The following is a 26272-nucleotide window of genomic DNA, read 5'->3' on the forward strand; positions in this document are numbered from 1 at the left end:
ACTTTACCCCCCTCTCACCCCCTAAAGGGCCCATCTCTATACCAGAAGAATGCAAAGTTCCTGTAATCACATCTGCACAGGTAAATACCACACTCTCCAAAGCCAAGAACACAGATTCCATGGGACCTGACAACATCCCAGGCTGCATTCTACACTAACTACAGAACGAACTGGCACCCCACCTAAGTACCATGTTCAATCATAGCCTCACCTCAGGCTTTGTGCCCACTGAATGGCACACAGTGATGATTATCTCACCCCACAAAGGGGGATCTACCACAGACTCTGGGAACTATCACGCCATTAGCCTGGCGAGCCTGGTCTGCAAGGCCATGGAACTTATCATCATGGAACTTGTAAACAAAGACATTGGTAATCTCCAAACTCTGGACCCCACCCAGTTCGGGTTTGTAAAAGGCAGATCATGTCTCCTAAACCTGATAGACTTCTTTGAAGCAGTCACCAAAGCCGTAGACGAGGGTAAGGTGGTTCACACAGCCTGTCTAGATCTCACCAAGGCTTTCGACACCATCCCCTACTCTGGAGTTATAGATAAACTCACTAAACTAGGTATAAATCCCTATGTCACAAGATGGGTTGCCAACTGGGTCACTGATAGAATCCACACTGTGAAAATAGCAGACTCCAAATCCGACTTCAGACCAGTGACAAGTGGAGTACCACAGGGTTTAGTCCTGGGTCCTCTCCTGTTTGGTATCTACTTCTCTGAAGTACAGACTAACACAGAAGGTCTTTGGTTAATGAAGTTCGCAGATGACTGCAAACTAGGAGCCATAATCGAAACTCCTAACGATGTGTACATCCTACAAAAGGGCCTCACTGCGACAGATTCCTGGTGGCAAAGCCATGGCCTCAAGCTCAATGCCAAAAAGTGCATTGTCATCCCTTTTGGTAAAAACTCTGTACCCATGAACTACCACATAGGTGGTAGTCTACTTAACACCGAAAGTGTGATGAGACCTTGGGGCACAGGTGGACAGTAGTCTCTACTTCGAAACACATCGCCACAGTAGTCAGGAAATCCTTCTACATGGCACACCTCATCACAAAAGGTTAATCATCCAGGATAAAAGAGGTAATTGTTTCCATCTACTCATCACTCTTTAGACCCATTATAGAGTACAACGCCCCTTTTGGTATTACCTCATAAGCCATCTACAACAACTGTTAAGGCCGTAGAAGTACCTCACAAAGAGGATTACTGGCCTCAAACAGATTCCCTACGCAGACCGTCTTTACTCCGTCGCATATCGCCTACTCAGTGGCCATCTCTGCCCAACATACAAAGCTATGTCAAACCCAGAGCTGTTGGACATGCTCCACTTAAAGAAATCCGAATCCCTCCGAGCTACAAGCTCTAGGGACCTAAACTGTGTCACCACAATAAACAGAACGTGCTGGAGGGATAGATTCCTGTCCCAGAGACTTCCCATACTCTGGAACAAACTACCTATCTATATCGAACAAAACTCCTCATTAGCACTCTTTAAGAAAAATCTTAATGATTGGATGGGAAATAGGAAAGTCACCGTGGGGATCACTTTTGTGGCTCTGCTTGACAGGGGCACAGGAGAATAATTTTCTTGGGTGGCGAAAGCCAGGGTACCTTTTTGGCTAGGCTTATATAGGCCCTAGGGCCAATATCCTAGTACCTACCTATGAACCTGCATCTTGTCCTTTGGGTATTAGAGACCACCAAGACCCCTGGATACAACAAAGCGAAGATATGCGAGCATCACACAGATGTAGCTATGCCAAAAAGTTAATCAGACCACCAAGTTCTGATAAACAGCAATGCCGCTTGCTGCATCACTATGCTAGTGATCAGTTGCTTTCATGGATATCCTGCCTAGAACACCACAGGTACCCACTTTAGTGTACAGTGCTGACGTCTGACTGTAATAGAAAGTGAAATAAATTATGGGCAAGTTGTTACTCTTAATTACAGTGCAACACCCCCTAATGCACACTTACTTTATCTTACACAAATACAGTGCATCATGTAATCCTGCTTCTGTCAATCCAGATCCAATAGCCAATCTGTGCCCCCACCCCCACAAAGTTGTTTCTGTGAAGAGCAGGAAAAGAAAGGCTGTTCCTTCTAGTCTGGCACACCAGCCAGGTGGCCAGAGGAATGACACACACACCCTCTGTCCTGCCCCTGCCATTCAGGTCCCATTTGTGTGCCCTGCCTCTTACCATCCTTCCAAACATTTCAGTAAAAATTGAATGTTCGTTTGTCTTTTTGGCTTTTCCCGGTTAGGGGTCACCACAGCGGAACTCTGGTCCGCTAATGATTGGCAGATTTTTTATGGTGCCGAGTTGCCAGCCCGACGCCCAACCTTTAGCGAAGGCACGCCCATTCACGCAAGTCTTTCGGAGGCCACTAGACTGCAGGGAGGACATGCAGACTCCACACAGAAGGCACTCCAGCCATGAATCGAACAGGAGAACCTCTTGCTGTGAGGCAACAACGCTACTGCTGTACCACCGTGGTTTCCTCAGTAAAAAAATGAATAAATAAATTATTTTAAACTGTAGCAAATGGTTGTTACAGTTTATGCCATGCCTGCATGGAGTACTAAAGCACTCAAGTTTTAAAAAAAAATCCTTTTTTTAAACTGTTGCAAACTGCTTGCTACAATGTAGTAGTCAGTTGCTACAGTTTAGATCACACACCAAGCGCTACAGTGCTAGGTTTGACCGCAAATGCAATACCGGCTTTTAAAAGCCGGTATTGCACTAAAGAGTGATCAGAACAATGGATGCCTGATAGCGCCCGAGGCAGTTATCCCTCTCACCTTATCCTAGCTATGCTACTACACCCAAGGCTTGGAAAATTCCAGGAAAAAAATGCGAGATACTTATTGTTGTAGAGGATAAACCCAGTTATACAAGTCTTGTCATGATAGAGCCGTTTGTAGGTCAGGTGTCATACTAAGAACTGTCTGTTATATGTTTCACATTTTTTTGTGCTGTAATAATACATTTTATATATATAATCATTTGAGAAAATGCAAGCTGAACTGTCTGGTTTGCTTCATTTGAGTATCCTGCCTGACCCTCCGTGCTTATTTGAAATTTACTGAATTATAACTACATCCACATTGTAGTACAAATCACTTTATTATATAATCAATAGGAGAGATAACTATCCCAACAGAGTGTAGCCTCCCAGACATCTCAAATGCGCAGGTGAAAGCTGCTCTCTCTAAAGCTAAAAACACAGCATCAATGGGACTGGATGGTGTCCCCGGCTGTGTGCTACATGAACTCAATGAAGAACTAAACCCGCACATAAGGCAGCTGTTTAATCTTAGCCTTACCACAGGATATGTGCCCAAGGAGTGGCGTACGGCAACTGTGGTCCCACTCCACAAAGGTGGTGCCCCTACTGTCCCTGGTAATTACCGCCCCATAAGCTTAACAAGCCTGGTCTGCAAAGCTATGGAGAGGATCATAATGGAACTCATAAACAAGGACATAGGGGACTTGCAGACCTTGGACCCAACCCAGTTTGGCTTTGTCAAGGGCAGATCTTGCCTTTTGAACCTGGTCGACTTCGAAACAGTAACCAAGGCCATTGATGAGGGAAAGGCAGTCCATACAGCCTACCTTGACCTTGCAAAAGCTTTCGACACAATACCCCACTCTGGTATCATAGAGAAACTTACCAGCTTAAATGTAAACCCATATGTCACAAGATGGGTTGCAAACTGGCTAAAGGACAGAGCCCACAGGGTTAGAGTTGCTGGAGCCATGTCAGACTCCAAGCCGGTTACAAGTGGTGTCCCACAGGGCTCAGTCCTTGGCCCCCTATTGTTCGGCATCTACTTCTCAGAAGTACAGGCAAACATAGGAGGACTATGGCTGACAAAGTTTGCGGATGACTGCAAACTGGGCGCCATAGTGGATAGTACATCGGACACAGACATCCTTCAGAGGGGTCTCACGGAAACTAATAGCTGGTGCCAGAGCCATGGCCTGAAGTTAAACGTAAAAAAGTGTATAGTCATACCCTTCGGGAAAAACAAGGTAACCCCAAGCTACCATATAGGTGGCAACCCACTAAGCACAGAAGAGGTTATCAGAGACCTGGGTACCCAGGTTAACAGTGGCCTCTCGTTTGACACTCGCGTTGCTAAAGTGGTTCGAAAGACCTTCTACATTGCCCATCTGATCATGAAGGGATTCACATCCAGATCAAGTGAGATCATTGTTCCCCTGTACTCTTCACTTATCAGACCAATGATTGAGTACAATGCCCCATTCGGGATGCATCTCACCCGACACCTGCAGCAATTGGAGAGACCCCAAAAGTTCCTCACCAAAAGGATAAAGGAACTCCAAAACCTGTCATATACTGCCAGACTGAAGAAACTCCAACTCTATTCAGTTGCATACCGTCTGCTCAGAGGTGACCTGTGCCTGACATACAAGGCCATGACCAACCCGGAATTAATGGACATGCTCCACCTCAAAAAATCCAAATCCAGCAGAACCACTAGAGCAAGTGACTTAAACCTTAGTACGGATATAAATAGGACGTGCTGGAGGGATAGATATATCACCCAGAGACTCCCCATGCTGTGGAATAAAATCCCGGTCCATGTGAGGCAGAGCACCTCGCTGGCTCTGTTCAAGAGAAATCTTGACTGGTGGATGGGAGATCGTAGGTTTACCCCGGGAATCATCTCTGTGTCACTGCTGGACAGAGGCACAACAAACTAATGGGCACATTATTTCTAACATAAGGGGTGGCGTAAGCCACATAACTTTGGGCTAGGCTTATAAATGCCTTAGGGCAGATAGCCTAGTATAAACCTATGAACATGTTTATCACTACTGTTTGCAAGAAAAGCAAATTTTGTAGATTTCCTATGAGCTTGTTTGCAGTGGAATGTAGTACTGACTTTTTTCATTTGTATTTACACTAAAATAAATAGTACTTGTGCTATCAGCATTTTATTTATTGTACTTTTAGATCTGAAGTTCAAATGAGCAGGCTTGTTTATGAAAAAAAAATCATTGGCCATGACAGCAGTTTTTAAATTATCAGTATTACAAACTATGCAATATTATGAATTAATGCAGATTCATGAAGTCTACAGTTGAAAGGTTATGATGTCCTTCAAGAATGCAACTGCAGTCATAACATATGGGTTGTCCTGCCTCAGGCAGCCCTCGGTCGGCCGGATTCCAAAGTCTGGGTCCGACGTCGGCTGATGTCGCATTTCTCTCCGACGTCAGAGCGGCTGGAGTATATAAGCATCAGCCGACGCCATCTTCTTCAGTCTTTCTTGCCGCGCGGTGCCCGAAGCAGAAGCAGTTCGCAAGTGCCGGTTGGTCAGCTCCTGTATTCTTCGATCCGAAGTCATCAAAGAAGCTAAGTACTCCATTGGGGACCTTTTCTTGCCTCAGCCGATGTCAGAAATTACTGAAAAAGTAAATAATTGTTTGTCTTGTGGTAAACGAATACCTCATAAGGATTTCCATTCCTACTGCCTTCCTTGCCTGGGCCCAGTCCAGGACGTCTCGGCCTGTGCCGCCTGTGCTCGCTTCAATAAGCGCACTCTCAGGCGCCGGGCGGAGTTCGCTGAAGACTTTTTCGGCGAAAAATACGATTATACAATGCCGTCGGAATTACCGACATCGCAGACTCCTAAAAAATGAAAAGACCGGGACCGACATCCTCGGCCCGCGTCTTCCACCGACACCACGCCAAAACCTACCGCGAGTGCCCCGGTTCCCTCTGAGGCGGTTATTTCACCGCTCCGAACCGAAGACACCGCATTACCGACACCTCCGATACCGGAGACCACACCAACGCCAGTTATTGATTTTCCTCCGGATACTGAAACCGAGGAAATGCCCAAGACCATTGCTGTGGATAAGGTCACTCCTGCACGTGGAGCTGCTAGGCCTCCCATGTCTATCAAGGCCTACACACATGCTAAGGCAGCCAGCAAGACCAAGCACCTTACTGCTAAAGCCTTTCCTCAGCCTACTCCTGAAGCACAAATCATGACTATGGCAGCAGACTTAATTTCCATGATCAGAGGTTCCCAGGCCCATCCTGAGAGAGGATCCCGGCCTCCTCCTGATAAGAGGCCCAGGGTTGAGCCCACTGACCCTCTCCCTTCAGATGAAGATTCTGAGGACTCTGTTCACTCCGATAGCCAGGAAGAGCCTTTCCAGACCTATGAGGACTCAGATGCAGAGGACTCCATCCCCTCGACCTCCCCTCCTGAGGATATTTCTTTTAGGGAAGTTCTGCATTCCATGAGGGAACATTTTAAGTGGCAAGGCCAGGAATATTCTGATTCCAGAAAGCGCCTTCGAACCTTCCTCAAAAAGCCCCAACACAGGCCCTTAGCTATACCTCCTGTGCTTGATGTTTTGGATGATCTATACTCTGACTCCAATGTTACCCCTGATACTCTTCCTCCTGCCAAGCCTGACAGATACTATAGGGTCCCAGAAACACATTCTCATTTCTTTAGGGCCCATGCTGTTGATTTAGAAACCATTTCACAGGGGCCGAAAGGGGTTTCAGCTACCACCTCCAAAAATCCTTTTTCCTTCCAACAGGGAAGCTAGGTCATTAGAGAGATGGGGGAGGAAGGTTTACACCTCCACTACTTTATCTATGAGAGCTCTCAATTGTCTCTTTCATATGTTTCAATATCAGGATTACCTGTTAGATGATTTACAGAAAACTTTGGCCTCTCCTGAACCTTTAGATAGGAAGTCTTTGCAGGAGGCTGTACATAACTCTCAGCAAATTAGCAATCACTTCCTTCAGTGTGGATATAATGCATTGGAAGCTTCATGTAGGGCAGCTATGACAGGGGCGGTCATTCGTAGACATGCATGGTTAAAAGAACAACCTCTGCCAGATCATGTTAAGGCAAAACTTCTTGATGCACCCTTGGAAAAGAACAAGCTTTTTGGTGCTAATGCTAAAGATGTATTAAAGTCCATTGAGGAAAAAGCCAAGTCAGTTCAGACAGTCAAAGATTTCCTCCAGGTTCAACCACCCAGATTCAGCAGGAATTGGCCTTCAAAAAACTGGTCTTTTCCTAATCCTGAAAGATTTCAAAGGGGCAAAAACAGGCATGGCCGAGGAAGAGGACAATACAGAGGTTCCTACAGGGGACGACAATGGCAACCAGCAAACCAAAGAAGTGGCACAGGGGCTTCTCCTGCCCCACAGGGACAATCCCAATGACTTTTCTCTATGTCCACTGACCAAGGAGCAAACAGAAGCTCCCTTGGGCGGAAAATTATCTCTGTTTTCAGACAATTGGCACAGATTGACAAAGGACAAATGGATTTTGGACGTTATAGACCAAGGCTACAGGTTCCACTTTCATACCTTACCAAGGAAACAAGGCATGCCAAACCTACCACAAAACCAGAGGGCAAAGGCCATCAAGCAAATTTCTCTGCTTGCTCAGATCAAAGCAATAGAAAAAGTTCCACAACAAGAACAAGGCCAGGGGTTTTACTCAAGACTGTTCCTTGTTCCAAGAAAAGAAACTCAATGGAGACCGATACTGGATTTGTCCGCATTAAACACCTTTCTCATAGTACCAAAGTTCAAAATGCTGACCTTACAGCAACTCCTTCCCATACTGGGCAAGGGGTCTTGGCTGATTACTCTGGACCTCAAGGAGGCATACCTGCGTGTCCCTATCAGACACAGCTGCAGAAGATACCTCAGATTTCTTGCAGGGCCAGAGCATTATCAATTCTCAGCATTGCCATTTGGCTTATCTACTGCACCCAGAGTATTCACGAAATGCCTGGCTTCAGTAATTGCTCATTGCAGGCTCCAGGGAATCCAAATTTACCCGTACCTGGACGACTGCCTCATTCAAGCAGACAACAAACTGATTTTGACAAAAAACCTGAATTATGTTATACAATTGCTACAAGCTCTGGGATACACAGTCAACTTCCAAAAGTCAAGACTTCAGCCATCCCAGCAAATAACCTTCTTAGGAGCCAAACTAGACACAGCCTCTCAAATGGCTTACCTTACAGAAGACAAGCAAAAGAAGTTAACTCATTATTTCAAAGGTTTGGCAAAGCTCACCCAGATGACTGCAAGGAGATTCCTACAGGCCCTGGGTTACATGGCATCCTGCATTCTCCTGGTTCCATTAGCAAGACTACACATGAGAAAGCTTCAATGGTACCTAAAAAGTTTATGGTCTCAACACAGCAACAACCTAGAGACAACCATACCGCTCATTCCATGCCTACAAAAGGAATTTCTATGGTGGGCCTCGGTAAGCCAGGCAAACACAGCTATGTCATTCAAAAAACCTCAAATAACACAAACAATGACCACAGACGCCTCAGACCTTGGATGGGGGGCGCACATGGAGGGCAGATGTATTCAGGGACAATGGTCTCCAAAGGAAACACATCTGCATATCAACCAAAAAGAAATGCTGGCAGTAATGCATGCCATCGAGGCCTTTCGACAACAACTTCAGCAAGGACACCTGCTAATACGGACAGACACCACCACTGTCATGTGGTACATAAACAAGCAGGGGGGCACCCATTCTTACCCCCTTTGCAGACTGACAATGAATCTTTGGGAAAAATCACTGAGCTTAAACATACAGTTGCAATCCCAGTTTGTTCCAGGCAAAGACAATGTGTTGGCGGACAGCCTAAGCAGGAATTTCCTAGACCCCCATGAGTGGAGGTTACATCCAGAAATCTTCATACGACTCACCTCAACATGGGGCAGGCCAGAAGTAGACCTATTTGCCTCCCACCTCAATCATCATCTACAAAAGTTCTGTTCAAGGACATATCATCCACAAGTATGGAAAATAGATGCTCTCTCATTCAACTGGAACTTCTTAAAAATCTATGCATTCCCACCTCTGCCACTGATGACCACAGTATTACTAAAGATCAAAGCAGAGAAGCCCAAGGGGATCCGAATAGCTTCCAGACTGGCCAAGACAACACTGGTACCCACTACTACGGAGCATATGTCACAACAAAAGGTGGGCCCTTCCCCAATGGCCCCAACTTTTGACTCAACACAACTTCAAGACCGTACATCCCAACATTCAGACGCTGCAGCTAACAGCTTGGGAGATCCCATGAATAACCTCAATCTATCTCTCTCTAAGGAAGTTCAGCGGATACTAACAGAAGCCCGAAGACCATCCACCAGAAAGGTTTACTCAGCAAAATGGAAGAGATTCACCATTTGGAATACCAGCAAGGGTCATGATGCATCATTATTGAACATCCCACTCATTCTGGAATATTTGGCGGATATGCTACAGAATGGACTCTCATATTCTTCCATAAAAATACATGCTTCAGCTATTTCAGCTAGATATAACACTGATCCACCTGTGTTTTCACATCCTTTGTTAAGACAATTCCTTAGGGGGAATCAAGAATATAAAGCCACCAAGAAAGGCTCCAGTACCAACTTGGGACCTCAACTTTGTCCTAGAAAAACTGACTCTACCCCCCTTTGAACCAGCAGCTTCGGTGGACTTACAATTTCTCTCATGGAAGACAGCTTTCCTGTTGGCAATTACCTCAGCAAGATGGGTTTCGGAATTACAGGCCCTAATGGCAATACCACCGTTCATAACCTTTCACAGAGACAGGGTCTCCTTACGAACCAACCCTACTTTTCCGCCAAAAGTGGTATCTAGGGTTTCTTTAAATCAAGCAATTCACCTGCCTACTTTCTTTCCCAATCATGAGAACAAAGGGGAAAGACTGTTGCATACCTTGGACATTCACAGACAACTTCGCTACTACCTGGACAGAACCAAGACCAGTAGGAAGTCTTATCAGATTTTTGTAGCTTACGCCCCTGGAGTACAAGGAAAAGCAATTTCCAAACAGACTATTTCAAAATGGATTGGGCATTGCATCAGATTCTGTTATTCCTTCCATGCAAAGAGTGTACCAGCCAATGTCAGACCACACTCCACCAGAGCTACAGCCACCTCTACAGCATTCTTAAGAGGGGTGCCTACAAAAGACATTCTAGAAGCTGCTACATGGAGCTCCGTGCATAATTCTCCAAACACTACAACCTCCCTTTATATTCCAGATCCAGAGCAGGCTTTGCTTCGGCAGTCCTGCAGGGATTGATAGCTACACCATCCTTGTCTTAGAGCATACCACCTCCCCCAGCTAAGCTATGGTATTCAACCCATATGTTATGACTGCAGTTGCATTCTTGAAGGACATAGTACAGTTTTGTACCTACCATAAATGTAGATGTCCGATAGATATGCAACTGCAGTCGGTTTTCCTCCCTCCTTCCCTCTATGCCTTGGGTCCACTCCTATCCCTATTATCCTTAGCTGGGGATATCTGTTATGGTGTATCTGTTTATTGCTTATTTATTGTCTGGAAACCTATTTTTGTCTTCCAATTTGATTACAGCCTTCATTGGAGGGCATCTGGCATCTGGGGCAAGAAACACTGAAGAAGATGGCGTCGGCTGATGCTTATATACTCCAGCCGCTCTGACGGAGAGAAATGCGACATCAGCCGACGTCGGACCCAGAATTTGGAATCCGGCCGACCGAGGGCTGCCTGAGGCAGGACAACCCATATGTTATGACTGCAGTTGCATATCTAGCGGACATCTACATTTATGGTAGGTACAAAACTGTACTTTTTCTTCATTGTCCATTTCCATTTTGTTAAGTATACATGGGAAGATTTCAACTTTCATTCAACCTTCTAATCTTCACCTAGTGGTAGTCTTGTAATATTGTACATCAGTATCTACATGAAGCATAGTTTGCTTTATTTGATTACATTTATATGTAGTGCTGGTGGCTGTTTTTTCTTTAATAGTCTTTTCTGAGCTAAGGAATGGAGCTCCGGTATGACTTTGTCATACATTGCTTGTTTAATCTGATTCAGGGTCTCAGAAAGCAGAATCTTATCCCAGCAAGTACAAATGTAAGGCAGGACAGCATTCCTCATCCCAGGGAATGTGAATTACACACACACACACACACACACACACACACACACACGCTCCTAAGAGCAACTGATTATTAAGTCCACTTACTTGCTGTATGGTATGCTTATAATTCCTGTTACTTTTCAACCTGTCCCCTTTTTCAGCAGGCATTATGATTGTGCTGTTATTCAAGGTCTTTCTGTAAGAAGTTGGGACTCCGAACTTTTCTGTTCTCTGTCTCATTCCACCCTTTCTGAATCCTGAACCATGGGATGAAAACATAGTGTTGCAACAGTTCTCCCTACTTGGCACCGCTAATATGTTGTGTTTATTGGTATGTACTTATTCATTGCTGTGCAGCTGAGGTGTATTTAAAATTGTTTAAATACGTTTTCATCAGTCCTTTAATCTAGTGTTTGTTTGTTTGTTTATTTATTTATTGTTACAGTTTTAAACCCTTTTAGTGTTGCTGTTTCCTGCATTGTACTTCAGTTTTTATGTCAGGAACATTTCTTTTTATATCAGGAACATTTCTTTTTATACCAGTTTTCAGTATATCTTAGCCAAAGGATTATGTTTGTAGCAATATTTAAATTTTTCCTAATTTGCCCATTTACAAGTTAACACAGACTTCATTATTGTTTTCAATTACTTTTTATTGCTTTTTGTAAACTAAACATTCTGATGTATCTGCTGAAAGTGTAATGAAGTGTATACACCCTTCTTGCTTTGCGTTGTGTGTGGAGCAGCAGTGGCAGTTTAACAGCAACAGGACTTCCTGTTCACTAGTGATAGTTTGTTCGTAGACCCTATGGTTATGTATTTTGTGGTTTCTTTTTTCACCTTAGTCTTTGTATATTTAACCATGTTTCCCTTGGCTTACTTTTCTTTATCTGTAAGCCATGGCCGGCCTTAAGCATAGGCCAACTAGGTGGCCACCTAGGGCGCTGCTCTATTAGGGGCGCTTTCCCAGTATTTATTTGGTGTAGGTAGACCAGGATGGGGGCACCAGGTGGTGTGGTGGGGGGCGCTGTGGAGCCCTTTTGCCTAGGGCACCAGTTGACCTAAGGCCACTCCTGCTGTAAGCGCAAATGGGCTTTGAGTAGGACTTGGTGTAGTGAGAATACTGTATCTTTTACAAGGCTCTGCTTGGTTCTCAGTACAGTAAGATGCAAAATTCCACTGCACCATCAGAAAGAAATGCCTTGAGCTAACACTTGCATTTAATAGGTTGCGTTATTTCCTTGCAGTGTGTGTGTGTGTGTGTTTGTTTTCACTTAACCAAATCTGTTTCTTTTGCAGCAATATTCTCTTTTTTTCTTATAAATACTGAGAAATGATTACAACTTATTCACAATGTTTTTACTGATAGAAACTTGAATTGTGTTATTATGTTATTCTTGTGGTTATTTGTTTTCTCAGCTGATTTACATTTTCATTGCACCTGTACTTATCTGTTCATTAATGTGTCCTCTAGATAATAATGCATCATTTACTTATTGTAATGATGCTTCACTTCCTTTGTGCAATGAATTCAGATAATTATTCATGAGTAATTGAATAAATGATGCATAATTTTCTGCTTGTATATAAATGAAACCAGTTCTTCCATTGTAGTTTGCAGCCTGGATCCATTACACAGAGTGACATCTTCATTTGTGGTTTACTTACATTACTGATGGTAGTTTTGCCTTTAAGCCAGAAACTTTACATATCTTGAATTTCTAGTTCTGTAACAAGGATACTATTTCATATAGAGCATAAGGTAGTGTGTGTTTGTCCATGTACATTATTGTTTGTATGTTTAAAAATTTGTAGATCTATTTCAAGCAGTCATCTATATTTGAAGAACACATTGATATTATTTGCCATGCACCTTTAACTATACGTCAGGTGTCCCTGGGTTGGGGATAAAGGGTTGTGCTTAGTGCAGGTAATTTAGGTCAAGGTTTCATCCAGATTCTGTGTAGCCCACAGCCAGATTCAGAACAACCCCTTGTGTCAGATGTCTCCATTACAAGAGGAAGAGAGAGGTCTCCCCTGTGAGAGAATCTTACCACTGTGATTTTAAAGAAGAGAAGAAACTGGACCGCAGGTTACAGCTTTTCTCTTAATGAGGATGTTTTGTCCTCTGATTCTTCACCAGAGGACACAATTTGAAAACAGTGTCTCAGTCAGAGAGAATTTCAGTGGTGCAGTCTCAAAAGGCCTTCACTTCCAACATGAAATATACTGTGACCTTTTTGGTTTTATGCTGCCTAAGCCAGCAGCTGTCATAGCCCAGTTATACTTGACTCCCACCCCTTCATAATAAATAGGCCAGTTAGGATCAGGTAGGGGAGCTACTGAGGAAGAGTCCTCTAGAATCTGGGGATGAGGGAAAAGAGCGGAATCATTTGGCTTCTCTCACTTCTTACAAGAAACTATAGAACCTGTTATCTTTGGCCATGAGCACAAAGGATTTTATAAAGGATGCTCCTTGTCCCAAGAAAATATGGATAATGAAAATCCTTTCTGGACTTATTATATTTAAACCGACTCTTAAAAGTTCTCATATTCAAGATGTTGGCCTTACAGACACATTTGAGTTCTCAGCCCTGCTGGTGACATTGGAACACAAGGATGCTTACTTTCATGTCCATATTTTCAAAGGATACAGGTAATACCTGAAGTTTGAAGTAGGGAGTCGCCATTACCTGTTTACCTGCTTGTCCTTTGATTTTGCTGCTGCACAGAGACTTTTTGCAAACTGTGTGGCACCAGTCATGATTCACTGCAGAACCACTGGCATTTACAGCTACCCTTATTTACAATCTCTGGGTAAGAGTCAGAGGTCACTAGAGTATGATCATGCACTGCCTCAGCAGGCTAGGTTTCACCCTGAACTACCAGAAGTCCAGTCTATGCCAGTCACAATACTTATTTTCCTAGGAGACCATCTTGGACATCAACTCAACAAAAGTTTACTATCACAGGAAATGGTGGAGACCATTTCTGCTTTCTTTCAGGGCATGCTAGGAAAACCAGTGGTAACACCCATGGAGTCCCTATTTGTTCTAGGGCACATAGGAGTTACCTGTACTCATGGTGACTCTAGTCAGAGTAAACATTGTGAAAACTTATTAGTACCGAAACAGTAACTCAAAACAGCAACTTTGCTTCCTGGTGCATGTTATACCAGTTCAACCCTGTTTAAAGAGAGTGATGAAATGGTGGACATCGCAGGTCTGAATGAATAAGTACATGGCCTTCAAACCACCTTCCCCAAATCTCAGAAGCTCAACAGGCCTTTGGTGCAGAAGGCTGTGGGTTCTGTTCCCACACCAGGTAGCTGGATTGATCTATATTATTTGAACAAAGATTTCTAACTTTGAATACCATATGGGTGACACCATATGGTCGAAGTTAGAAAATTTCGAATATGGAAAAAAAAAAGGTCACCTAAGATGTTAAAGCATGGAGGCAAGCCCCCCCTGCACCCCCACACCCCCCGCTCAACTCCGAGACCGCACTACAGTGCAGTAAAGGGAAGTCTTCCCTTTACCACAGTATAGTGCGGTCCTGGAGTTGTTATATTTAAAGAGTGGGGGGGTGCAGGGAGGCTTGCCTACAAACCTTAGTTTAGGGTTTAGTCCTTTCTTTTTTTTTCCGATTTCAAACTTTTCTAACTTCGACCATATGGTGTCGCCTATATGGTATTCGAAGTTAGAACTCTTCGTTCAAATAATATAGACCCGCTGGATTAATTTTTCCAATACTGACACTGCAGTGCAGTGTAAGAAGATTCTGCAGTCCTGTGTGTGCCATCTTTCTGATGAGACATTAAACCGAGGTCCCATCAGCCTGAGTTGATTGGAGCTCAGGTGAATGTTAAAGATCCCATTGTACTTATTGAAAAGAGTAGAGGTCCCCCAGTGCCATGGCCAAATTTCCTCTTGTCATTATGAGTACCTCCTCAGATCTCTGACCCTGAAAAGATTTCATTGGCCTAGTGGGACTAACCCATTCAACAAAATGTAAATAAAATTAAAATTAAATAAGAACCAGTTATCACACTGGCATACATACCTGGCATATGAAGACGTGAGGTAAGTCACTGTCAGCCTGATAATGAAGGATGCTCATGTCTGAAAATCAAGTTAGATGTCAGACTCATCCAGCATTGATTAAAATTGGTTATGACTGCAACACTGACCAAACTCCGGCATCTACGATTATGGTAAGTTTCCTATCCAATTGTACTTCTGCATTTTACAGTTAGAATGCCACCTTAGTATGAATCCTCACCTCCTACTAAAAGTAGTTTTTGAGTTGCAGGTCAGACAGTTTACTCAGCTTCTAGTTTTCTTTATGGAAGCTAAATGTAGAATGGAATTTAACCTGTAGACACCAAAAGTCTGTACAATTTACTCAGTTTAGCTATGTAGAGCCAGTTAACATAAGAAGGTAGGCCCAATGTTCATTTCCCTTGCCTCTAAGAAAGAAGATTTTGCAGTTGCCTAGTAGACATTATTCATTACAGTGCCTTTTATCACCAAGAAGGTAACTGGTTGTTTTCATTGCAGTGAAGAGCCTTTCTACCTGATATGGCCACCATAAATATCTGTTTCAGAATTGTGTTCACAGATGACATTTGATTTATAGTCACCTGCTTGCTGATATGTGCATAATTTCTGTTTTGGGAGTAGAGTGGCTGGTACATCTGTAATACAAGGCTTCTTTACCTGATGGTCTTTCTACCTCCTTAAGGTGGTTTGAGAAACTGTTTGAATTTTATTCATGTGTTCCAGTCACTGCAGTGGGCCCCTTAGAGTAAGATGTAACACATCTGTGAGTACTTTTTCATGTCAACTGATTTGTTTGTTTTTTTTCCAAGACTACCCTTTGTAGTAGCTGCAGTGCTCCCATCATCTTTCCCCTTGTTTGGGTGTTTCCGTCTTCTTTTGGTTGATAGCAGGTCTTCCTCTTCCTCTTCCAATAAGTATATTAAGTTTGGTGCTTTATGAGAAGATAGGTGAAGGCTGGCAGCCTAGCTAGATAGAATTTTGTAGATAATTCTGTCATTTGTAAATATTAATGTAAGCCACAGGCTTGTTCCCTTAAATTTGAAAAGACTGTATTGGATGTTGAACTGAAAAAAATGTAACAGCAGTGCACTCTGCTGTAAGAAAGCTGATAAGTCAAGCACTGTGAAATTCTTTGATCTAAAACTCGTAGCCAAGCTGTCTAGAGGGAAGTATTCTGCCTATTGTTTTGAGGCCAGAATTAATGGCTAAATTTACATGTACAATTTCTTTTATTGCCTGGCTTCCTGACCAGCTGCAAGATCCAAAGAGCTATTAACCTCTGAGTTTCTGTTAGCCTGGGAACCAGAAAGAAATGATGTAATCTGAAGTAAATCAGTGGTACTGTGTTATCAATTTAAGGACAGAAAGAGTGAGAGCATTAAGCATTTGTCTTGAGAACATCCATCACCACCAGCACTGTCTTGCCCTAAATGTAAGTTTATTTTAGAACTGTGTTTTCTCTTAGATATAGCTAGGAAGATTAGATTAGTTTTTTTCTGTATTGATTTCAGAACTTTTCTACTGTATTATTTCAAGTATTTCTCTGTGATCTCTGAACTCTTGACTAGCACTGTGTAGTAAGAAGTATTGTCTTGTGTTTTTATTATTTATTATTAAACATTTTTAAACCTTTCAACTGTTTCTGTTTTGTGCAGAGATACTTTAAGCTCTAAGAGTACATTGCATGTATTTAGTGATATTGTACAAAGCCACTCCAGTACACTTTCCATTTGGATAATAATATTGCACATTATAACGGCACACCCTTTCATAAGAGCCTTTTAGTAGCTGATAAATATTAGTGGGTGGTGGCAAGTGGTACTACCATATAGTCTGGGTAAAAGGGATACAACTGGAGAACCTGTGCCAGCCTTCCCAAAGAGTGTCTGTGTGGTTGTATACAACTCTTATCTCAGAGTGTGTGTGTGTCAGCTACTTGGGCAGGGACACGAAGCACTGGTTGGACAGAGAGGGTGCTGGAGGTTTTAGCTTGCCCACTAGGCTGAGATCTGGATCCTATATAGCTGTGTCAGTGGGGAGTCTTATTGGGGACCTGGAGTGAAAGAGAGAAACCAGACCCAGACTGACTGTGATCTCTGTGTGCTCTTAAGGGAAATTGTACTTTACTGTGTGTGTATTTATTATCCTTTCCCTATATGGATGCCCCTCACTGGAGTTAGTGGTGTGGACTGAGGCTCCTTGATTGCTGGGCCAGTGCACTGGCATCACATATTAATTGTTTGGCAGTGGTGGGATATCCACACTACATATTAATTGATTGAAAAATACTAATTGGCTTGTAGTGGTGTGGGTAGTGTGAATTTCCTGTAGCTTGTGTACAGTGATCACTGAAGGTGTTTTTGTACTCTAAATCAGCCATGCAGTGAAGACTCAAGCGTTCAGATTGCAGTTGTTTTATTTCTTTTGTTAGCTTAGTTAGTCAGGGAGAGCAGGCAAGCATGTCGGCAGAGGAGTATGGAAAGCTGACAAGGAGCCAGCTGACTAAGATGTCCCAGGCTAGGGGACTGGTGCATGGAAACCTGACTGAGGCAGACAAGATTGCAACATTGGTCACAGCTGCATCAGAAAACTGCAGCCAGGAGGATGACCAGACTGGCAGTGGAGATGTACCACACTCAGAGAATGAACAGCTCAACCTTTCTGCAGAGGACTTAAAAATCCATCTGGAGCTAAAGACACTTGAATTGGAGGCCAGGCATTTGGAAATAGAAGCAGCTGAGAGACTGAAGCGTCTAGAGTGTGAGGATAATGAGAAACTGTGATGTTTGCAGGCTGAGGAGAATGAGAAATTGCTATGCCTGGAAGCTGTGGAAAAGCAGAGGCAGCATGAAGGGGAGATGCTGACTCTTTGCCAGAGTCATGTAGGAAATGGGGAAGGGAGTAACTGGACCACAGAAGCACAAAAGGTCAGTAAATTTTTTTCCACAGTTTAGAGAGGGGGATAATTTTGATAGTTTCATTCATATGTTTGAGAGGGTATGTAAACAGTATGATGTTGACCAAAGGCTCTGGATACTGATTGTGAATATTTTAATTATACTACTGTTAAGAACTGTTAGAATTTTTTAAGCTAACACCTGAAACGTATAGGAAATTTTTTTTGAGCATAGACGCAATGCAGATGAATGTGTGTTGAATATGTTGCTGAACTGAGCACTTATTTTCATAGGTGGGTGAGTGGATGTCAGGTCATAGGTGAGTGAGTGGATGTCAGGTCACCACTTTTGAAGGGTTGGCAGACATTTTGGTGAGGGAACAAACCCTTAACACTTTGCCTGAGGACATGAGGATCTGGTTAGCTGATAGACAATGTGCTACTTCAGATGAGTTGGGGAAGAAGGGAGATCTATACCTAGCAAGCAGGGCATCCCTGCACAGAAAAGGGACCCCCAGTATTGCTCAGGGGTCTAAAGGAACCCATGGTGAGCAGCACAGACTGCCCCAACAGAATCTGCCAGTAGCAGGGCAAGCCACTAGTCCAGGTATACATCCAGTACCTAGGGTTAAATGTTTTGAATGCAACCCGTGGGGTCATGTGGCATACAGATGTCCAAGGAGGCAAGGTGGGGAACAAAAGGTGAGAGAGCCAGTAAGTGGGGAAGACAAAAGGCCAATAGTAGGTTGTCTTAAGACAACAGGGGTACTGAACTACCATCCTGCAGGTGTCTTGATAGGGAGGGATTTGGATGAGGCAGTACCATGTGTTAATGCAGTTACACACAGTCAGGTATGGAGACAAGTATGTGGGTCTGGTAGCCTGGGGGATACCCAGACAGACCGCATACTTGCAGCCAGGACTGTTGAGGTGGTTACTTCAGGGAGGGAGCTACTGTGTAGCAGTGAGACTGAAGGTGAGCCACAGCTGCTTGTGGGTACTGATGTTCCCTTGGACAGAGTGACTGCAAAGGTAGAGGTGAGTAGTAGTACCCAGGCTGACAGTGAAGCACCACTGTCAGGGGATGCCAGACATCCTGTGGAAGGGGAGCTGGGAAGGGTTACAAAAGGAGAGTTGAGAAAGGCTCAGCTCAGACCCTACATTGCAAAGCCTGAGGCAGGTAGCTAGTGAGGCACCTGATTCTCAAGGGAAGGGGGAATCTGTATACTGGGACAAAGGGTTAATGTATAGAGAGTGGACCTCTGAGGGCGGGCTAGCAGGTGAGAGGGTACAGCAGTCGGTAGTGCCTCGAGCCTACCATCTGGTGCTTCTAGCCATAGCCCATGCCATTCCCTTTGCAGATCATATGGGCATAAAACGTACAAAGAGATGTATACAGAACGTCTACTGGCCTGGAATTTCCAGAGATGTAACAGGGTACTGCAGGAACTGTGAGCAGTGCCAAAAGGTAGGCAAGGCAGGAGGCACTGTGAGAGCTCCTTTGATGCCTTTGCCTGTGATTTAGGAGCCATTTCAGAGAGTAGTTATGGATATTGTGGGGCCTCTGAATACCCCAAGTTCTATAGGGAAAAAGTATATCCTAGTGATAGTAGATTATGCTACATGATATCCGGAGGCAGTGGCTTTGTCCTCCATTGAGCAGAAAAGGTGGCAAATGCGTTTAGAGATTTTCAGCAGGGTAGGTTTCCCAAAAGAAATACTGACTGACAGAGGTGCCAATTTCATGTCAGACCTGCTGGCTTGTCTGTGGAAGTACTGTGGGGTGAAGGATCTGAAGACCACCCCCTACCATCCCCAGACTAATGGTCTTGTTGAGAGGTTAAACTTTACAATCAAGTCCATGCTATGGGCATTTACAGACCAGTTTAAGAGGGAGTGGGACAAATATTTGCCCCATCTGTTGTTTGCTTACAGAGAGGTTCCCCAGGAATCCACAGGGTTTTCACCCTTTGAGTTGTATGGGCATAGGGTGAGGGGACCTCTAGATTTAATTGAAGATGAGTGTCAATCTCACAAGGAGTCTGTTGTGGCATATGTTCTAAACCTCAGGACAAGGCTCAGGGAACCCATGGGCTTGGCCCAGGAGAATGTGGCAGAAGCCCAACACCAGAAAAAGGTATGGTATGATAGGAATGCTCGAGCTAGAGAGTATGGTGTAGGGCAGCAGGTAATGGTTCTCATTCCTGTCAGACTCAACAAGCTGCAAGCAGCCTGGGAGGGACCCTACAAGGTGGTAAGAAAGGTAAGTGATGTTAACTGCATGGTAGAACTGCTAGGCAGGAGGCAGGGGCAAGATTGTACCATCTTAACATGATGAAACCTTACCATGATGGAGATGCCCTCATGCTGAGCATTTGCAGTGTATTGCAGGAGGAGTCTGAGTGAGATCTTGCGACTGATCTCCTCAGTGAGGCTCAGACTGACATCTCAGTGGAAGGGGTAGCAATGTCCCAGCAGCTACCTCCTACCCATGTTCGTGAAATCCGAGCAGTGTAACAGGAATTTGGGGACATGTTCACTGGGAAACCAGAGTGCAGGCTGTGAGGGAGGAGGTACAGAAAATGTTGGAACTAGGAGTAATTCAAGAGTCCAATAGTCCCTGGGCCTCCCCAGTGGTGCTGGTGCCAAAGAAGGATGGTAGCACCAGGTTGTGTGTGGACTACAGGAAATTAATTAGTCACACAGAGTCCGATGCTTACCCCATGCCTAGGACAGATGAGAGCCCTAGAGCAGCTGGGTGGGGCTAAGTATCTTACAACTATTGATCTTACCAAGGGTTACTGGCAGGTGCCCTTGACTCCCAGTGCTAGAGAGAGAGGTCAGTTTTTGTGACTCCTTTTGGCTTGTATGAGTTCACAAAGATGCCCTTTGGGATGAAAAATGCCCCAGCATCTTTCCAGAGGCTAGTAGATCATATCCTAGCAGGAGCAGGAGGGTTTGCCCTTGCTTACCTAGATGATATTGCCATCTACAGCCATTCCTGGCAAGAGCAACATGTCAGGGAGGTGCTGGGCAGACTACAGAGGGCAAGGTTGACCATTAAGTCAGGTGGGTATGGCAGAGGTCTCCTACCTGGGACATAGAGTGAGGAGTGGTAAGATCAGGCCAGAACCTGCCAAAGTGGAAGCCATTCAGGCATGGCCTGCACCTGCTACCAAAAAGCAGGTGAGGGCATTCTTAGGGACAGCAGAGTACTACAGAAAGTTCATCCCCAGTTATAGTACCATAGCTGCTCCCCTCACAGACCTGACAAGGAAGAACAGGCCAGATAAGGTAGTGTGGACCTCAGCATGTGAGCAGGCATTCCAGGAGCTTAAGGAAGCTTTGGGAGGACCCCCTGTGTTAGCCGGTCCAGATTACAGCAAAGACTTTGTTGTGCAGGTGGATGCTTCAAAAGATGGTGTGGGGGCTGTACTTAACCAGATTTCTTCAGAGGGAGGAGAGCACCCAGTTTATCTCAGTCATAGGCTTCAACACAGGGAGGAATGCTATGCAGCTGTTGAAAAGGAATGGCTGGCCATAGTGTGGGCACTGCATCTGTATGGAAGAAAATTCAGTGTAGTGACAGATCACAATCCCCTAATATGGTTAAACAGAGACAGCCATCAAAATGCCAAGTTGCTAAGATAGAGCCTAGTGTTGCAAGGATATATGTCAGTGCAACACCGCAGTGGGATTAGTAATGCCAATGCAGATGGGCTTTCAAGACGGGGAATGGGGTAAGGTATACTCAGATAGACCTAACCCTCTCAAGCTGTGTTTCTCAAGGGTTACTTGAAAAAGTAGGTTGAGTTCTCCGTGGGGTGGGAGATGTGTGAAAATAGGTACATTGTAGATGAGGTCCGAAACTAAGAATCTTTGGGAGATACTCATATGCCTTTTCCCTCTCAAAGGGACATCTGCTGTGAGCCTAAAGGGATTTACGTACTTCCAACAGAGATGCATGAGGTTTCAAGGAAAAGCTATGAGAGTGTGCACCAAAAATGTGCCAAAGTGTTGTCAGCACCCTAGAGAGCTTTCTGAATGATTAACTAATAAGGTGTCCATCGTGACTGTTCATAAATCTGCCATTTGCAGGTGCAAATGATTATGGTGTGTTGCTTAACAGTTCCTCACAGTGGTCAGCAGGTTTAGCTTATAGTTAGAGTCATTTGAAATACTGTGAAGTATATGAAGGCAGTGTATTGCCACTGCCGTACTCCCTGTTTTACCACTTTCAAATACGTGACATGTTTTAGTGCTGTGACACATTCTGGTGCAGTATGACAGATGAATTGAAAAGGTGTACTCTTTTGTGTTATTTGCTCTGATGATGACTGTATTCAATTGTGTTTCAGAATACAACAGCTAAAGCAGTTACTGGAGGACTCAACATCAGACGAAGACAGTAGTAGCTCCGGTTCCTCAAACTCCAGAGAAAGACATAAGAAAAAGAAAAAGAAAGAAAAGAAGAAGAAGAAAGTCAAGAAGAAGAAAAAGAGGAAAAAACAAAAGTCTTCAAAATCAAGAGAGAGCTCTGAGTCAGAGTAAAAGGTGTCCGTGACAAAACTGTTTACTCCTGAGACAAAGGCCTTGATATGAACTGATGTACTGAAAATGTTGGCAACGTTGGCAATGTATGGCTAAACTGCTGTAGGAATCTTTTTATTGAATCTACTTTTCCTCTAGTAAAACAAGGGACATTTTGTATAAGTCCCTAATTTCTGCAATCTTCAAGCTGCTGTTAGAAAATGCTGAAGTTTCATGCTGAGGTGGACATAGCTAAATACATTGCTGTGACTGAACAGTCTTCTGTAGAAAGTATATATAAATTTTATTTGGTACATATAGGCTAAAAACCCATGTTCCAAGTCAAGCTGCTAGCCCATTAGCAAAGTGCACATCTGACATTTTTTTTACTTATGTTATATAATGTGCACAACCTGCGCAAAGAATATCTTGCAAAAAGTGAGTTGTATTTCTTAAATCAGAGGTTCATGCACAGCTGACAGACTACTGTAGAATGAAGCAGAAGTATTTCCTAGAGCAATGGTGATAGGAGATTTGTTTACTTCAAAAGGTCTTTTGTCACTGTAATAGTAAATCATAACATTATGGCTATACATATGTTATATCCTTATATACATTTTTTTTTCTCAGCATGAAGTTTGAGTTTTCATTTAATGTCTTATTGTGAATGGGCACTGACAACAGGTAGTTGCATAGCTCGCCTGTATATCGATAATTGTTGCATGCAACTGTTAATGACTTCTTACTATTTTGAGTGTTGCATATCAGCCTACACACCAACAGAAGTTGATGTATATTTAAGTATTCTTTGATTTGTGTGTGTTTTTTTTTTCTTGCTACTGGAAACTAAATCTGTCAACAGCTGTAATTCTGGTTGTGATATAGCATGGCTCCTAGAAATTTCCATTTCTGTTGTCTTTTTTTAGGGCCGGTGTTGAACACAGGATTGGAGGACTATGATAGTTAAAACTTTGTTTCTTACAGAAATGTCTGTCTGTGTTGGCTTTTTTTTGTTGTTGCAAGAGGAGGGAGCTGAGGGGGTTGAGCAAGAGACTTAGGATTGTGATGCTTGCAGTCAGTCACATAATTAGAGACTTTGCCTTTGTTTCTAACATATTCCTGAAGTCTGCAGAAAAAAAAGTAATTGTTCACTAAGCCAGCAAAATTAGAAAAACTTACTAAGTTGGTTTGGAGGAGCGCTGGATCTTTTAAGGTTTTGTCCACACTGGAATTTGGACTTTACCATTGAATGTTGAGGCTTGCACTTCTCTCTCACACATTCACATTAACAGGAATATGCAGTAAGTTATTTATGCACCCAGAGAGCCTCTTCTGACATTGATGCCTACCAGACAAGATTAGACAAGCACTTTTGTGGATGCCAGTGGCAGAAGAGAAATCAACTTTCTTTAGGCTATTGCTGGAGCTTAAGGAGCCTGAGCAACAGTTCTCCACTGTGGAAGAGCCAGAAACTTGTATGGTACCTAAGATTCCATCCTCCCAGTTTATAGTGTAGGCTTTCTCTCTCTTAACTATCTGACATCATTCATAAGACAGTAGCAGAAAGTGAACTTCATTCCCTTTCGGTGAGTGATCAGGGTCAGAATTTTAAAGTTGAACAGTTCATACCTATGCTGATACCCATTAATTCATTTGGCAAAAAAAAAAAAAGAGAATTCCTTTCCCCTGTTTCTTCAAAAGAGGATGAGTAGTGATTATTATCTTGGTGTTTCTCTCTTCTGTATATCATGTGTGTGAAAATGCATTTCTCAGTCTTCTAGATCTCCCTCTTAAGACATTAGTTTTAATAATGTTATCAATATTATGGGGAGGGGGGTTATAACTAGCCTATTTCAGAGACTTCCTCTCCAAAGAGAACACTCACAGATAATAAAATTTTTAGGATTCATTCTTTATTTGGAACAGTCTAGTATTTATTGATTAAAAACTCTTAGTATCCTGACACTGAGCCACCTAAAAATAGTTGACCTTTCATACTAAAGTCTGATCACCTTAGCTTAGCTATACCCACAGCTTTGGACACTCCTAAACATAATTAGTGCCTTTAAGAGCTTTCTGATGTTCTTCAGGTTTCACTGTTGCAGTCATTACATTTGGGTAATCCTGCTGGCAGGTTGCCCGCAGTCGGCCTGAATTCCAAGTCTTGGGTCCTGCTTCGGCTGCTGTCGCCCCTTCCCTGACGTCAGGTCATCAGGGGTATCAAAGAAGGAGCCAACGCCATTTTCTTCAGTCTTTCTTGCCGCGTGGTGCCGGAAGCAGAAGCAGTTCGCAAGTGCCAGTCGGCCGACTGCTGAGATTTCGTGTTCAAATTTCAGATTCAAAGCCTTCAATAAAGCTAAGTACCCCATTGGGGAAACGTTTTTCTTGCTCCAGACCGATGTCAGAAAAAATAAATAACTGTATTTCTTCTGGAAAGCAAATACCTCATAAGGACTTTCATTCTTACTGTATTCCTTGACTAGGCCCTGATCACAACGTTTCTGGTTGTCAGTTTTGTGCTAGATTTAACCAACGCACTATTAAACGTCTGTATGATTTTGCTTTAAACTATTTTGGACGTCAGTTTAATTATCCAAAAATGGCATCAGATAGCCATCCGACTACCGGAGTTCACAAAAAACGCAAAGAAAAGGAGAGAGATAAACAACCGAGGCCCAAAACCGATGAAGCTTCTCCTAAGCCAGTCGCCGGTTCTCAGTGAGGCGCTTTTGCAGCCCCTGATGCCCGCTACTTTAGAGTTGCAGGCCACTACCGACTCCCACGTGGAGTCGGCCATGCCACTAGAAACTCAAGGTATTGGAGCCTCGGATACTATTCCCTCAGATGGGTCCGGAGCCGCTGAGCAGGCACCGGCTTCTGAGGGTGTATTCAGACCTAAACATATTTACATTAAACCAACTTCAGCTTCAAAGGCAAAGACTAAAACACCTTCTAAAGCAAAGAAAGAAACTCAAGAGCCACATGGACAGGCCTCTATGCCCAAAAAACAGATGTTCAAAATGGCTGAAGACTTGATTAACTTGATCAGGGGTTCCCATCCCCCTCCTGATAAGAGGCCTAGGCAAGAGACTGACTATGAATCTTCAGATCAGGTTTCTATTTCTTCTGATTCCTCTTCTGATCAGGAATATTCCCTTTCCCCCCCGTATGAGGATTCTGATGCTGAAGAATCTATACCTTCAGCTTCTCCTCCAGAGGACTATTCTTTTGGGGAAACCTTGCATACCATGAGGGAGCATTTCCACTGGGAGAGCCAAGATTTTTCAGAATCTAAAAAGAGGCTCAGAGATTTCCTTTTACTTCCTCAACACAGGCCTCTAGCCATTCCACCTGTGTTAGACATTGTAGATGATGTGTTTTCGGAGTCTAGTCTTACCCCTGACTCCTTACCCTCCAGCTCCTGTGAAGCCTGATAGATATTACAGGGCTCCTGGCTCTCATAAGTTCCTTTTTCAAAACCCTGCTGCAGACCCAGAGACTATTTCTCAGGGTCCCAAAGGAGTTAAGGCTTCCGCTGCAAAAAACCCTACTCCCTCTGACAGAGATTCTAGGGCACTGGATAGATGGAGAAAAAAGGTTTGCACTTCTGCTACCTTGGCTATAAGGGCCTTAAACTGTTTCATATGCTCAAATATCAGCAACCTGTCATGGCATTGCTTAAACAGAAAATGTTATTAAACTCTGAATGTGCAGAAAACAAGGAAATGCAGGATTTATTGCATGCAGCTGAACAAGTTGGAAAGCATACTTTCC

The 26272-nt window shown here is 43.6% G+C and overlaps 1 protein-coding gene across 1 annotated transcript in view; it reads left to right on the top strand.

The window, feature by feature from the left end:
* RP9 (RP9 pre-mRNA splicing factor) overlaps window positions 1-23485 on the top strand; it is a 316476-nt gene extending 292991 nt beyond the window's left edge. Inside the window, exon 6 of the mRNA XM_044064585.1 lies at window positions 22327-23485. Within this exon, the coding sequence (XP_043920520.1) occupies window positions 22327-22519 (193 nt within the window). The 3' untranslated portion in view covers window positions 22520-23485. The remainder of the gene's footprint in view (window positions 1-22326) is intronic.
* The last annotated feature ends 2787 nt before the right edge of the window (window positions 23486-26272 follow it).

The sequence above is a fragment of the Protopterus annectens genome, chromosome 3.part0 (genome assembly GCF_019279795.1).
Source record: "Protopterus annectens isolate FY-2018-M chromosome 3.part0, PAN1.0, whole genome shotgun sequence".
NCBI classification, from domain to species: domain Eukaryota; kingdom Metazoa; phylum Chordata; order Ceratodontiformes; family Protopteridae; genus Protopterus; species Protopterus annectens.